The sequence below is a fragment of the Ascaphus truei genome, chromosome 1 (assembly GCF_040206685.1).
Source record: "Ascaphus truei isolate aAscTru1 chromosome 1, aAscTru1.hap1, whole genome shotgun sequence".
Classification (NCBI taxonomy): Eukaryota; Metazoa; Chordata; class Amphibia; order Anura; family Ascaphidae; genus Ascaphus; species Ascaphus truei.
In genome coordinates this window covers 529,576,109-529,593,281 of record NC_134483.1, presented here as the reverse complement: position 1 = coordinate 529,593,281, position 17,173 = coordinate 529,576,109, and the positions used below count along the sequence as shown (strand labels likewise).

The 17,173-nt window shown below is 42.7% G+C and overlaps 1 protein-coding gene across 3 annotated transcripts in view; it reads left to right on the top strand.

The window, feature by feature from the left end:
- SMOX (spermine oxidase) overlaps positions 1-17,173 on the top strand; it is a 50,908-nt gene that overhangs the window by 28,257 nt on the left and 5,478 nt on the right. For all 3 annotated transcript variants that reach the window (XM_075572376.1, XM_075572391.1, XM_075572385.1), the window contains exons 4-5: positions 7,532-7,705; positions 8,850-9,546. In XM_075572376.1, coding sequence (XP_075428491.1) covers positions 7,532-7,705; positions 8,850-9,546 — 871 coding nt within the window. The remainder of the gene's footprint in view (positions 1-7,531; positions 7,706-8,849; positions 9,547-17,173) is intronic.

Below are 17,173 nucleotides of genomic sequence, written 5' to 3'. Positions count from 1 at the left end.
GGTGTCCCTTTGGACATGAATGAAGAACAGATGTTAAAATTGTTACAAATTGAGTTAACTGATATTCATAAGAGAAGAACATGATCTGTTCTAAAAAAACATATAGCTAATATTTATTTATAAAATGTTTTACTAGGAAGTAATACATTGAGTTACCTCTCATTTTCAAGTACAGTATGTCCTGGGCACAGAGTTATGATGACAAATAATATATGGTTACAAACACATAGTTACATTAAGTGAGCAGGGTTATACATTGTATACAAGACATTGCATGCACAGTTAGGGATAATATATATTATAGACGTATGTAACAGTTCCAGACCAGATTAAAATTTGAGGCATCTTTAGTTTTAAAATAACTTTAACTGGTGGCGGCTGTGAGTCTCCGGTAGATTGTTCCAGTTTTGGGGTGCACGGTAAGAGAAGGAGGAGCGGCCAGATACTTTGTTGAACCTTGGGACCATGAACAGTCTTTTCGAGTCAGATCTCTGATATTAATCAAGTCAGTAAGTTTCCAATAAATATTAATGTCACTTCTCATGCTCACTAGAGCTCTGATAGCATGTGACACAACTGTAACATTGGAAAACATAATCATTCTACCCTTAATTTCTCCTGACCGTGCTTTGTTCTTAAAGAATTCTAGCAAGTACTGAGACCGTAAAAAGATAATGCCCATAATAAACGGCCCCCCACCTGCAACATGGAAGATGGACATATTGCAACACCAATTCCTTGTTCACCTATTGATCAGATAGGTGTGCGTGATTATGCAAAGCTTCAGTTTAGCACAAATTAAAGATGTGGCGCTCTTGTTCTATATTTTTTTTTATTCGTTGCTTGTACTTAGCCAACTGAAATAGATCATTAGGGAAGCTGCCTAAGCCGGGAATCATGGAGCTCTGATGCTCGGCATCGCACCCGGTCTGGTGTTAACTGCTATTGGCTTGATGTGCAGTTAAGGCCGAATTGGGATGCGATACCCCGCACCTGAGCTTGATGAATCTTCCCTTAAGTTCTGTAGGAGCTGTGACTTCTGCAATCCATGCTGAACTTCCCTTAAAAACAAGCAAACCGCCTTCTAGGGTGATAAGCACGTCCTATTATCCATCATATGTGGGCTCGGAGCGTTAGGAAATGTTTGCATAATACATTGACCTGTGCCCTTCATTAAAGTGCTGATGGAAATGAATTCATGTGCACTCTGCCTGCCACATTGTGTCATGCAACTTGATTACCAAGCTATAAATCAGGTGTTATTTATAGCTCATTTGTCAGAATTGTATGGATCTGGGTATAATCTGCATACCGATGAACTTTGATTTCTCTATGCATATCTGAGAAGCATAAAAAAGACGAGGTAACGATGAACGTGGTTTGTCACTATAACATTCCCCAGGAAAATCAGCAGTGCCATTTACATGCTTATGCGATATACAGACAGTCCTCGGTTATCCGACACAATGCGTTACTCAAAATGGTGTTGGATAGCGAAACGTTGTAAAGCAAAACACGTTTTCCCATAGGAACACTGTTTAAATGAAAGGTTCCGTTCCCGAAGGCATTTTTAACACTAAAATACACCAAATATTTCACGCAGGCAATAATATATGCAGCATACACATAAATTATATACTGTATTATATATATATATATATATATATATATATATATATATATATATCTATTATAGTGTGTGTGTGTGATATAGACATAAACAACGTTCCAAAGCGTTGTATAAGCCGTTTTGGCGTTGTAAAACTGAACATAGGTATGCATTGCATAGCGTTGGATAAGCCATTTGTTGTAAAACGAAACATTGTAAAACGAGGACTGCCTGTACTCATTGAATACCCTAACCACATAGCATGCAGAATAAATTCAGCAATATATCAATCCTCCCAACATTACTCCGAGCACCTGCAAGATTGATTAAACCTGTGGGTAATGTTTTGGATCCTTTGTGTAAGCGAGATATTTGACACACCCTTTCTTAAAAATATGTGTGTAAAAAAAAAAAAGTGTGTGTATTTTTATACCTTCCTAGCCTAATGTCTGCATTTCTAGTCTAATTAACGTTCTATGCAAAATCAATTTCTTCACTGCGACCAGCAGCGAATAAATGTAATCAAGATATTTTTCGGAGTCCGCTGCCGTATAAGTAGTTGCTTTGCTTTGCTTTAACCTTTTTGACATCTTGGAAAGAATGTAGATTTTGTTTTTTGTTTTTTTGCTTTGTAGATGTGCTGTATAATTCAATGGCTAATAAAATAGGTCACTTTCCATACAGACCCACAGATGGAGGCATTTCTGTCATAATAACTTTGACGTGCTCCTCAAGTAGAAGTCTTCTTAAAGACAAGACTTCAATAAACCATTGTGACTTTGTGTTTGAAATATTTGACCATTTACTGCACAAGAAGCAGTTCATTCACTTGCAGTGTTGCGGACTGGTAAATCGTCTATCGTTACATAGTTACACAGTGGATGAGGTTGAAAAAAGACATGCTGTACTTACGTCAAGTTCAGCCTATGCTAAATTTAGACTACAGACTAAGGGCCTCATGCAGAGAGCATCGTTATTTCAAAACTCGCCATTTTTTGTTCAATTTCCCTCAGAAAACAGCATAAAATGGCGAGTTGCGAAAAACGCGCCATTTTTTTATTTCTATGTTTAAAACTCGCCTCGCGGCTGGCGAGAACCTCAATCGCGCCATTTTTAAAACTCTCCGAATGCAGAGAGGTGCGAACGGCAAGTAGCGGCTGTTCGCGCCAAAAAAAGGCGCGATTCTCGCATTTTTGCCGCGCCACGAAAATATGGCAAGATGGCGCTCGCCGCCTATAGTAAAGGGGAAAAAAAAGGCGCGAATTTGTTTTTACACGTTTCTGAAGCGCGCATCTCGCCAATTTAAACTCGCCACACGCATCCATGTTAAACATAGCAGAATTCGCACTTTTCTGCATATGGAGAATAAAACTCTCCAAAAAAGCTACTTTTTATGAAATTCGCCATTTTTAAAATTCTATGCTCTCTGCATGAGGCCCTAAGGGGCCTCATGCAGAGAGCATAGAATTTTAAAAATGGCGAATTTCATAAAAAGTAGCTTTTTTGGAGAGTTTTATTCTCCATATGCAGAAAAGTGCGAATTCTGCTATGTTTAACATGGATGCGTGTGGCGAGTTTAAATTGGCGAGATGCGCGCTTCAGAAACGTGTAAAAACAAATTCGCGCCTTTTTTTTCCCCTTTACTATAGGCGGCGAGCGCCATCTTGCCATATTTTCGTGGCGCGGCAAAAATGCGAGAATCGCGCCTTTTTTTGGCGCGCACAGCCGCTACTTGCCGTTCGCACTTCTCTGCATTCGGAGAGTTTTAAAAATGGCGCGATTGAGGTTCTCGCCAGCCGCGAGGCGAGTTTTAAACATAGAAATAAAAAAATGGCGCGTTTTTCGCAACTCGCCATTTTATGCCGTTTTCTGAGGGAAATTGAACAAAAAATGGCGAGTTTTGAAATAACGATGCTCTCTGCATGAGGCCCTAAATCGTTATCTTTAAAAAGCAGGCACAATAAGTTATGGCGAGGGACAAAAACTCTCCTCCACTGAGCAATGTACAGCAAATTAAAAATACCACGTGAGCACATTCGCATGTCTGCAACCCTGCCTTTCCCCATTATCTCTCCGCATACAATGCTTTCACTGCAGCCAGGGATTCTGGGTAATAATATGCAAATGAGCACTTTTTTGCTTCATTTTAACCATCGTAATTTAACAAGATTGTTATCGACTTTTAACAGAGGACGTAATTGTCGAACTGTGCCCTTACCTGTCATGCACACGGCTCTGTATATGAACTGCGCACTGAAGTATCCTCCCCTTCAATGAGCTTATCCAATGAAGTTTAAATAAATTGCATCCGGCTACAATCGTTTTGCGAGTTTTTTTTCTTTATTTCCCTTAAATCTTTTAGCATCATGGCTGGGGTGACTCGTAATGCAACTCCTTACAACTCGCAATGCTTTTTGTATTTCCAGCAGAGGTGGTGTGGTTTGATTGTATACACAATCCTTTTTATACCCCAGCTCTGTGTTTTTAACCCTTGAAGAGAAACCCATTAAATAAATATTTGAGGGGTGACGTAATGAAAAAAATTGGTCAAAATACACTACAGCCTGTGTAGTGCGCTAATGTACAGGCATACCCCGCATTAACGTACGCTCTGGGACCGGAGCATGTATGTAAAGCGAAAATGTACTTAAAGTGAAGCACGACATTTTTCCCACTTATCGATGCATGCATGTACTGTACTGCAATCGTCATATACTGTACGTGCATAACTGATGTAAATAAGGCATTTGTAACAGGCTCTATAGTCTCCCCGCTTGCGCACACCTTTGGTACAGGTAGGGAGCCGGTATTGCTGTTCAGGACGTGCAGACAGGCGCATGCGTGAGCTGCCGTTTGCCTATTGAGCGAGATGTACTTTCTCGCGAGTGTACTTAAAGTGAGTGTACTTAAACCGGGGTATGCCTGTATATTAATAGAAAAAGTAATTGGAAGAAGTGTGAAGTGCTTGTCAATAATTGACATCAATATCATAGAGCACATTCACGAAAATTAAATATTCTGCATAAATTCACAATAAAAAAATATAAATAGTCTGAAAATCCAATATTTCTCCCAAATAACCCTAAAAGCCCAATAAGTTACATAGTAGATGAGGTTGAAAAAAAGACATATGTCCAAGTTCAACCTATGCTAAATTTAGATGACAGATACTTTATGTTATATTTGTACTTGCAGTATATTGCTCCAGGGGAAGGCTAACAAAAAAACCCAGTGACATCATTGGATGTTATATCTCATAAGGGGAAAAATTCCTTCCTGGCTCCAAATATTGGCAATCGGATTACTCCCAGGATCAATATTCTTCCCATGTTGACTTATTTGGTATATCTTTCCTTTCTAAAAAAGATGTCCAACCCTTTTTTGAATAAATCTATTGTATCTGCTATCGCAGTCTCCATGAGTAATACATTCCAGATCGTAACTGCCCTTAGTGTAAAGAACCCTTTCCTGTGTTGCTGGTGAAATCTCCTTTGTCCTTGATAGTTATTTTGAAAGCTCCTTGTACTGTCCCCGAATATATTTGTATATACAGCTCAACCCTGTTATAGTGCAATCCGCTTATAACACAGTTTGAGCATGGACCCCGAATTAAAAAAATAAATAAAATACACGGCACACTGCATACACACACGGCACACAGGACCGTGAGGACTGCGCTGTAACGGAGCCCCCCAGGGGTGCATGGGATTTTTCTGGGGGGCCGTGGAGGTTGCAGAGGCCCCACGCTCTTCCCCGAGGCATTTAAATTAAATGCTGGGGTCTCTGCAACGTCTACTCTGCAACGTCAATTCAGCCGGCTTCTGACAACGCGGCGGGGTTATGTGACATGATGCGCCATGGGAGCACCTGTCAAATGACGCTGAGGGGTCATGTCACGTGATGCCAGCTTGCTGGGGAGGGGGCCACGAGCTCTGTAGCCGGCACACGGGGGGCACAGCAAAAAAACTTTGAGCGCCCCTGACCTAAGGAACCCAGAGATGTGATACAAATGGGCATAAAAAATGGATTTTGATCCTATTTGATTATTCATTTGATTATTCATACTGTGTGATCGTTGCGTTTTTTTTTTAAATAGAAATCCATTATGACCAACTTTTCAATAGCTTGAATGAAGGTTTTTCGTCTCCTCTTCCCTCACGTAGATATGCTTAGTGTCCAACTTCTTGTTTGTGCCAACACTCCGAGAAATGTCTGTACAGGGAATATGTCCTAGTTTTCTGCTGATTGCTGATGTTACATAAACCTCGTCTGCAAGTTCTTTATTCTGCAGCCTGCGAGCTGTTAACCACAATCCGATTCAAGTACATAAATTACATTTTTAGAAGGACATCATATCCTTTTATCAATGTTATATCCATTGCCAGTAACAGTGTTTTTACATTCCATGGCTTCTTTTCCATAGCTACAAACCTTGCCATGTTTACATGGAAAAAAGCCATTCACATCATCCAACGTTTGCAGTGAACAGCTTGGAGATGAGATGCTTTGGGAGGATGTTGGTAGACTGCAGGGGTACTGTCTACATTCCCAGAAGTGTCAGTTCTATAACAAAAAACAAACAATTGACATAAATCAGGCGGCTGATATTTAATACAAATCCAATACATTTTTGCTTTCTGAGGAAAAGGGGGATGTGAGGGTTCTGCTCACTTCAACGCCTGTGTTTTTACCACTGAGCTATTACTTCAACCGAAAAAGACACAAACCTGCATGGTATCAAGATGCTAAATTGCTGGTTGTAAATGCCTAATTTTGAAATGTTTTCTGCCAAATTACCCTTTCTAATTCGCACTGCAAGTGCTGCATCAGATGTTATGTAGCTTTTTTAATTGGATTTTAAATATAAACGTCTGGTTTGTTCAGATCCAGATGCAAATCCTACCAGCTTACTGCAACAGGATAAAAGGTGATTTTTAACTTCTCGCAATACATTTTATTTCCCCTTGAATCTTAATGGTCATTGTTCTCTCGTTCTATGCTTTAAGTCTGTATCAAATTGTACATTTCATGGAAAATGGAGTTCAAATGAAGGCCCTAATCTTTCTTACTATAATCCACGTGGTTGGTGACACCTCACACAGTACTGCATGCAGATAAGATTACCAGTTGGTGTACGCATGCACTATAAGTTACCCGGTGTACATTCACATTCAGGGAATACATTTTGCAGTAAACTTAAATAAGGTGCTGGAGGGTAACCAGTATATACCGTGCATTGATTTACCAGTCTTCTGTATTCCAGTTGTCTAAATTGCTCTTTTAATAAGGCTATAATTAGTACTTTTCTGTTGGCCCAATTGGCGTGTTTTGTAACGCTCCTGTTTACTAGATCAGAGCTGTGGTTTGATTGTGTACACACAGCTTTTTATACACCCTACATACATTCCTCATAGAAGAAATATATAAATAGTCTAAAAATCCAATATTTATCCCAAGTTACCCTAAAATACGCAATACGCAGTGTCTGGGAATTCATATAAGGGCAAAGAAGAAGTGGCTCAGCGAGGCCCTGACTACGACTTTGAAGCAGGGTAGCCAGGTTCAAATACCGCTGTCGACTCCTTGTGACCATGTGCCAGTCACTTTCTCCCTGTGCCTCACACCAAAATTAGATTGTAAGCTCTGCGATGCAGGCACTCCCCTGCGCCACTGTCATTAGCCAACCCTATATTGGCCTTAATCTGTTTAACAAGGAGATAGCGAATCATATGGGGTGCTATTCATTAATGTGATTAGTGTTTGATGGGGGCACCATCGCACCGGACCGCCCGATCCTTGGCACTATTGCGGTCTGATGTATAAAACCCCCACGAAGTTCCTTTTTAGAACGTTGTGTTTGACCTTTAATAAAAACTCACACAATTTTACTTTTTTTTTTTTTTTTTTTAATCGTTGCCCCAGGTCTATAACCTGACTCAGGAGTTCTTCCAGAACGGAAAACCTGTCAACGCAGAGAGCCAGAACAGCGTGGGCGTGTTTACACGGGACGTGGTACGGAAACGCATCAAAGAGGATCCTGATGATTCCGAGACCACAAAGGGGCTGAAACTGGCCATGATCCAGCAATACTTAAAGGTAAGCTGGGAATGCTGCGGTGTTCTTTACAGGCATCTCTTGCCCACCGACGTTCTGTTTTACAGATGCGTTTTGTGTTTGCTGTACTTCACTTGGAGGGTACTTGCAATGCACACAAACCATTCTCTGCAGTGGTACGTCACCCCATTGATGCTATGTGATCAGGCTGGCAGTGCTTCTGTTGGCTGCAGTTTTGTGCATAAAATGGCATTTGCAATTTTTGAGACACCGCACAAATGGAAGGTTATTTAGTGAATGGTGATAGCTGCTGGCTGTTATTGACCAGGATTTAATAAGTTATTTTGTGCATTATACAGCAATATAATATATGTGTATGTATGATATGTTTATGATAACATACATGTGTTTGTGTGTGTGTATATGTATGTATGTGATATAGATATAATTTTTTCTTTCATATTTTCTCACAGCATGCCCCTGTGGCACTGAAAGATATACATAAACATGCCCACCTCTCCCCTCCCTCTCCCCTCCCCGCACACAGTCCAATCCCAAAAACACTGTCCTACGTGTGTGTGTGTGTGTGTGTGTGTGTGTGTGTGTGTCAGTCATTTGTATTGTATATTTACATATATTTTTCGTATATATAGTTATTTTACTTTGTTTCTATTAATTTTATTTTAATTGTTTTTCAATTTTATTTGCACGTTATTGTCTCCAAACACCATTGGTCTCATACTTTATCTCACAGTTGTGGCACTGAAAGATATACATAAACATGCCCACCTCCCCCTCTCCCCACACACACCCGCACATACACACACACACACACACACACATCTTCCCGCACATACTCACATATACACACACATACACACACCTCCCCGCATATACTCACGCACATACTCCCGCACACACCTCCCCGCACATACTCACATACACACACACACACCTCCGCACATACACACACACACACCTTCCCGCACATACTCACATATACACACACACCTCCCCTCACGTACACACACACCTCCCCGCACATACACACACACACCTTCCCACATATACACACACCTCCCTGCACATACTCGCACCCATATATTTATAATTTTTCCAGTTTCGGTGTGAATAGTGCTTGTTCTGCATAACATGCATTTTATTGGGATTATTTTGTCTTTGCTAGGTTGAAAGCTGCGAGAGTAGCTCACATAGTATGGACGAGGTGTCGCTCAGTGAGTTTGGTGAATGGACGGAGATTCCTGGCGCCCATCACGTAATTCCTTGCGGCTTCATTAAGATTGTGGAAATCCTTTCCTGCTCCATCCCGCAATCTTTCATCCAGCTGCGCAAGCCTGTGAAGTGCATCCACTGGAACAGGTCCATACGGAAGCAGATAGAACGGGTGGCTGACCATAACGATGACCAGTTGGAGGACAAAGGTTACCCGGTCTTTTTGGAGTGCGAAGACTGCGAGTTCATCCCTGCTGACCACGTCATTGTAACAGTCTCCCTAGGAGTCCTGAAAAAGTGCCACGAGAGCTTATTTCATCCCAACCTCCCTGAAGACAAGGTCATAGCCATTGAAAAACTAGGCATCAGCACTACAGACAAGATCTTCCTAGAGTTTGAAGAGCCTTTCTGGAGTCCCGAGTGCAACAGTATTCAGTTTGTATGGGAAGATGAAGCGGAGAGTCAGAGCCTCACATATCCAGAGGAGCTGTGGTACAAGAAGATCTGCAGCTTTGATGTCCTGTACCCCCCTGAGAGATATGGCTATGTGCTGAGTGGTTGGATTTGTGGGGAGGAGGCTCTGATTATGGAGAAGTACGATGATGAGACTGTTGCAGAAACCTGCACTGAGCTGTTAAGAAAATTTACAGGTTGGTTCCTCCTGGGTCACTTGGGTTTATTTATTTTTATAACCAATGAGCTATATTATTGTTGCTGATCACTCCTAGAGAGCATAATAATGGCAATTCAAGTCCTACAGAATCTGTGCACACCACATGACTTGTATTTTGACCCATAACCTCTAAATAAGTTGCTACTGAGCATTTTGCTAAATGATTCCATTTCAGCCACAGTTGGTAGGTATGTATGTTTGTATGTCCCGTTAGCAATATACAAGAATGCCTATAGTATCCAATGGGTGGGATTTTAGTATGAAGTACCCCTTCCAAATGGGTGCACAATATGTACAAATATAGAAAATATTGTCTCAATGTTTTTTATTTCCGGAAGCTTCCTGAAGTCGGTTGGGGTGGACATTTTGGTACCAACCTTTCATACCCTTTTTGTCCTCTAGATACAATGATTGCAGGTCACTTTTTGATGCGTATAAATACGCCTTAAACAGGTAGTTTTTCTATTCCTTAACAGGAGTGGCAAACGTGAGGGCAGTGGGGCTCAAACCTGGGTGTGCACCTTCCAGTGGGGACAAGAAATTCTTCTGGGGGGCGCGGGCGGTTGCAGAGGTCCCGCACTCTTCCCCCAGGCATTTAATGCCAGGGGATCGCGTGAAGCCCCTGCAACACTCCACTTACCTTGTTTCAGCCGGCTGTGTGATGCGTCGCCATGGCAACTCGGCGTCAAATGACACCACGTGCGGCAAATGACGTTGCATGACCCCGCAGCGTCATTTAACACATCACTAGACGCAAGGGGGGAGCGACCGAGGAGGGAGCAAGGAGGGGGGACTCCGGGAGTTTGCGCACCGCTGCTCTAGGGCTACCAATAGGTCAGGATTTAAGGCTATCCCTAATAGCTTGCCTGTTGGTGGTGCTTGAGGACTTAAGTTGGCCACTCCTGATGAAGTACAACACTTAACATAAATGAACAAAGGCAGAAAAAAGCAAGTTTTACACATTTTCTGTTCGTCCCTTATCAGCGTGGATCGTGTCCTGTCAATAGGAGCACGACGCGATCTTCCCTAGCAAAACGAGCGTGATGTGGCAATGTCTCGGGTACTCGTTATGTACCATCCAGGCTCTTGCGTTCTTCTCAAGGATGTCTTCTTTCTACCCCCTTTGTATCTAAAGCCCTCTCCCGCATTAAACCTTTTTCACTGACTGCCCCACACCTCTGGAATGCCCTTCCCCTCAGTACCCCACTAGCACCCTCCCTATCCACCTTTAAAACCCAACTTAAGACACACACTTGCTTAAAGAAGATATGAATAGCACTGTGGATATTCTGAACACATGATACATAAAGCTTGGCCTCCTGCAGACGCACTTACCAGAACTCCCTCCTACTGTCTCTGTACGTTCTCCCTACCTAACAATTAGACTGTAAGCTCCTCGGGGCAGGGACTCCTCTTCCTTAATGTTAGTTTTATGTCTGAAGCACTTATTCCCATGATCTGTTATTTATATTATCTGTTATTTATTTGATTACCATGTGTATTACTACTGTGAAGCGCTATGTACATTAATGGCGCTATATAAATAGACATACAGTACAATACTCAAATGGTTAAGACCAACCAGCTTCATTCAAAGCGATCAAAAAGTCTCGTGGAAACCTACAAATAATGTGACTCCGAGCTTCTTAATGTCTGTCTTTCATACGCGATGGGACCAGAGCTGATCAAATAATGATTTTCCTTGCCGTTCGCTCCCCTTCTGAGAGCTGTGCTTACTGTACTTATGCTGAAAGCCTTGAAGTGTATGTGATGGAGGCGAGGAACAAAGTGGCTAAACCTGGTGCTCGGTTGATGCTCACACATTTATAGCTGTGTTGGCTGAAAGACTTCAAAAACAAGATTAAATGTTTGCAATAACAAACTGCAGAGGCTTATGACGTGGGTACAGATCCCGGTGTGGTGCAAAGAGCCATCTCGACCCACATTTGACCCAATTTGATGACGCAAATGTTCTGTACACTGTGATTGTTCAGTGTTCATTATGTGACCGGTTTAACTGTGGTCCCCTATTCAGTATGTGGTTCTGTTAGTGTCAACGTTTTACACAACCAAGGTCATGTGGAAATTCTAAGATTACAATGGGCATGGTTAGTTATAATAGGTATAGAAAAAAGGGTTGCATGGGCCCTTGTTTGGGACGGCCTCAGGTGCAAGCCATGTGCCGAACGGTGCAATCCATAAAGCAATGTATTCTCCTTGATCTGATTTCACTTTAAATAAATCCAATGTTAGTCCTCTGGAGTGCTGCCTTGTTTTCCTGCCAGAGAATATGTTGCTTAGATGTAGTTCTAAACCAGCTTACAAAGAGGGAGACCATTAAAGTTATTTTTTATCATCTCATTAATATTTACTTTAAAGCAGCAATACTATATTTCCCCTCCCCACCCCCTTTTTTTATTTATTTGTATATGTAAAGCATGTGGCAATGTATAATTCTACATTCTTATCTAAGCTGGCAAACGTTTGCTGCTTCTTGTTTATAAATCTGTCAAAATCCTGACTGTGTACCTAACATAATGGCAGCTTTAGTCGGTGTAACTCAGCAGCTACAATCTATCCTGAAATTACAAAGGGAGCATTACCTATTATTACAGCTCAAACTGCTGTGAACATTTTGTTTATGAAAATATAGTTCTCCTTGGCGCCAGATCCTTAGTGCCTGGCTCAAGAGATGACTTTACAATAGATGGCAGCGAGGTAGCTGCTCTGCTAGACACAAAACCCTGACCCAGATTCAGGTCATCCGTGAATGATTTAGCGCTAGGTTTCCCACGAACAAGCGGCGCGTTAAATAAATGGAGGTTTTGTCTGTCCTCCAACTTGGTGGGACTTAAACCACCATTCCTTTGTGCTGGCATAGAGGTACTAGAATAAAATAGCCCTCATCTTAGCTCGCTGTTGGCAAAGCAGGAATTCTCCAATATGTAAGAGGCATCTTATGTCAATGTAATATATTTTTGCACATAGTGGGCATCTGCAAATCTCTGGTCACTGCTGGGGAGACGAAGCACTTTCTCACTTCCCCCTCCCTTACAGCGTGAAGAGGCTACTATCTGTGATGTCCTCTGTTACTGATCACAGACATGTTGAGTTAAGGGACTGGAGCATATTCAGGACTCTTGACACTACCAAGGCCACAGTGACCTGGTGAACCTGTGTAATACAATGTGTCAGCCCGGAATCTCAGAATGATCACATAGGAGTCATCAGTTTTCTGCTCGCATCAGCTGAATATTTATGTAGGGATGTGTATATGTTTCCCTGGCTGCAGCACATTTCAATTGTAGTGGTGACAGTTCCGCGGCGGCCGCCATGTTGCGCAATTCGGAGAGTAAGGTCAGAACACAGGTCGCGCATGCGCGATGCAAGCGCGCGAACGGCTGGCCAGTAAGAAAGGGGCTCAGCCGGTATCTACAACTCCCAGGAGCTCTAGCGAGGTCACCTGTCGCCAGGGAGCCAATGAGAGGGCTGGATTAGCGGGAGGCAGGAAAGGGAAGCGTGGGGGAAAGGCCACGCTAGTCAGGGGGCACCGGAGGAGCAGGGAAGGAGGTAGTGTGAGTGCAGGGGGTCCGTGACCCACCTGCATAGGCTAGATCTTCCCTGAGGGCCCTAAGAGATTCCCTGAGTCACCGTAGGTTGTGTGCTGCAGGGAAGCCCAATAGTGATAGGAACATCACCCCCCTACTGAATACAGATAGGGACAAAGAGTGCAGAGTCGCGGTTGCTGCATGTCATCTGGGACCAGGTTGCTGAGCATCGCAACATCAGACCAACTGCGCTGGATCGGCGGATCCTTTTTGAAGTTGTCACCGGTCACCGCAGTGATCGGAAGGTATTTAACAAAGTGCACCAACACCGGTCAACAGGCGCTGATCCCGCCTTAGGGAACACTCTTTGGGGACACTAAGTGGAGTGGCCTAGAGCCTAGATACAATTACAGTACATGGACACGGTGTGGGGGCACGCGGTGACGGGGCAGTGACATTACTCCTTAAGAGAGTGGCCGAGCCACTAACCGTATAAGAATAGTATAATAAGTGTGTGATATGTGTTTCGTTATCATTAAGTAACAAAGGTTATTATTGCGTTCCAGTAAATTCAGTTCAAAGCATATGTGTGTTGCTATGGTTCTTGCCCAGGGGAATCTTACATGATGGGGATCCTGGGTAAGTGGAGGCGCTGCCGTTAAGATAAGTGTTACCCCAGGCTCCCAGTTAACAGAGGCTCAGATCTCCTGGAGCCCACAGGTGTGTGCAGTACCCGTAGTCTCTCTAGAGCGTAGGAAAGAGGGCTACATTTACAATAGAACTAAAGTTATTACTGTGTACTCACACACCACATCATACCGCGCACACCGCATCATACCGCGCACACCGCATCATACCGCGCACACCGCATCATACCGTTTTCTAAGTGAACTTTTTTTTTTTACCTTGTTGAAAATAGTATGATAGACAATACTGCTATTGTCTCCTGCACTCTGCTCAAACGGGTCTCCTTTCCACCTCTTCAATCTCCACTGCTCTCTGGCGATAAACCTTAAAGCTTTCACCTTCACTGCCGCTTATCAGTGGAACTCCCTCATACTGTTCTCCACACCGTTGGATCAAACCTAAACACTCACCTGCCGGGATCATGGTCAGGCACTGCCATCTACTGTACTTACTCCAGCACACTCTGTCTCTGCAAGCCTCCCATCATATCACTTACACCGCGTCCATTTGTTTCCTCGCGCATCGCTGGTGCTTCTCGTCGCGCGCTCCAAGGACAGCCTCCATAGGGGCACTGCATTTTGATCGCATCGCGGTTACCATGGACTCAGCTTTAGGCTGAGTCCATAGTGTGAGCGACGGAGCGCGGCGTGAATAAAGTGCAGCCGCTGTATAGAGCCGGCCATCGTGAGCGCGCGATGAAGAGCGACCGGGCGGCAGAATTTTGGGTCGACACCAAAAATTTGATTTTTGTCGCGCGACGGATGGATCACATGAGCGGTTCAGCCAATGAGGGCAGACCAGCCCCGTGATGCCACGCCTCCCCGAATCACAGTGCAGAGATCGCTCGAGCGACAGGCAAGCGCGACGCCATGCGCTCCGTCGTGCGTGCGCCTACCGTTAACGCAGCCTTAGATTGGAAGCTCTCTGCAGCTGGTATTTCCTTTCCTATTGTGTTTTTTTTGTCTGTGGCACTTATTGTATTTCATTGTCTCTTTTGTAAAGCAATGTGTGCACTGATGACCCTATATAAATAAATATATACATACATGGTACACTATGTACTAGGTACACTCAATGTATTACTTCCTGGTAAAACATTTTTATAAATAAATAAAATGTATCATAGACTTACACTTAACTGGGCATATGTATTGCTTAGGATAACATGAGAAAATAGAGAGAAGAGGTTAAGCCCCGTTTCACATGCCATGTGTTTTCTGATGACGCGTGTGCTGGTTTTCTCATCAGACCGGAAGAGGGAACTCTGTACTACAGAGTCATCGGAACTAGAGCAAAAGTTAGGAACCAGTTCTTTCTCTAAATTCAAATATCTGAGAAAAGAGATTTCACAATTTTTCTAACATCTATCATAGAACAATACAAATATAAAGTAGTTGCATCAATGTTAATACAGAGGGAACATTTAAAATCTAAAGGCAATACAATATTTACATGCACTTAAAGAACTAATTTAAGTTGAGGGACACTAAAGTACAACAAGCATAATTCGAGTTAATCTTTGTAGGGGATGAGCGAACCATTATCGAAGTATTCGATAAAGAATACTCTTCTATGTGTTAATATTCCTTCATATTAATTGGAAAGGCTGTGTGGAGAAGTGGGTGTTTAGCAAGGATATTATCTCCTGACCAAAATATTGACTCTGAGAATACTTCTTTACTGTGTCAAAATAGAAAAAAGTATGGGGGGGGGGGGGGCGAATTCAACACCTGTAGCGTGGCCTACACTGGTGTGTTGCAAAGAAACGAAATGTCAAAGTTTTGTGGAACAGCAGATGATACGTTTCCTCCACTGTTCCACAATAAAACTCTTTGACGAGCAGTAATTGAGCTCTGTACCTTATTTGGGGCACCTACCTTTCCCCCCCACCCCCTACATATGTTGTTACTTTACTGTGCAGACACATGGTTTACACTAAGTAAGAGACTCTGTTACAATGGTGGGCGGACTAGTGAGACTTGACTATTTGGGGTTTCAACGCTCTTGAGAGATTCCTTTCCCCCGAGGCTATATACTGAGGGGTCATTTTTACTATTATTCTATCATGTTGATCACCACACAACTAATTTTGGTAACTTTTAGTGTATATTAGTAAAAGTTATGTATTTCCGTTTGATTGTGTTGGAAACTTTGTAGAATGCATAATTGAACCAAATTGGAGTGCTGTTACCAGATATACTCTTCTGCATTGTCCTCTCGCTATACCTCTGAGCACCACCACCCTGATATTTTTAGAAGGGAGATGGGCGAGTGGGGTTTGCTCATATCACCTCTTCACTTGGCGGGATCATTATTTTATTTTATTACAGGGCGGGAATGAGGGAGGTTCCTTATAGTTGAACCGTGGTAATTTCAGCTCTAGGAACTCCTGGTTCTCGAGATGCTTAACAGGGAAGTTACTGTCATTACTTCCTGGTTTTCAATGGCCGTCCTTTAGGAAGCTGCACGTCATTGGTTGCTGCTTCCTATTGGCACGTGCTTCTTGTGTTTTTGGATGACGTATATAGAAATATCATATTACGTATGCAATTATCATAGCGCCATCCATGTACACAGCGCTTTACAGCAGTAACACACAACATAATAGGAATAAGCACTTCATACAGATGTAGACATTGGGGAAAAAAGAGTCCCTGCCCCAAGGAGATTACAATCTAAGTGGTAAGTAAGGAGAATTTAGCGACAGTAGGTAGGTGTTATTGTAAGTACGTCTGCAAGGGGTCATGGTCAATGCATATGAGATGTATAGTATCGGCCAACACAGATACCCAATTAAAGAGGTGTGTTTTATGATGGGCCTTAAAGGTGACACAAGCTAAATTGGGGCTGATCTGTAAGAATGGGCAGATGAGAGTATAGCCTTAAAAGTGAGTATTTTGATTGTAATACAGGATTTGGTAGGAAGATTGCAGCAGGAGAACTGCTGAGACAGATTTAGGAGAGCGTAGACTGATTCAAACAGCGTTTAGGATAGATTGAATGGGAGCGGTGAGAGGCCGGATGAAGGTTGCAATAGTCGAAACAGGAGAGAATGAGGGCTTGTGTTGGTTTTAGCAGTAGAGTTACAGAGAGAAGGACGTGTCTTTGCAATGTTATGGAGGACAAGTCGACTGGTTTTAGCTACATTGTTGTTGTGAGGGAGGAGTTAAATGGGACACCTGGGCAGCGTGCCTGTGATACTGGGTGTATGATAGTACTGCCAATAGTCGTGTAATATAACTTCACCGTATTTTGGGAACAAGGGGGTCCTTCACTGTAAAAAAACGAAACATTTTTTTCTGGAACTGCTACTTCAAATTTTAAGATATTATATGATTAAACATTGTGACACACATCTGTAGCACAATT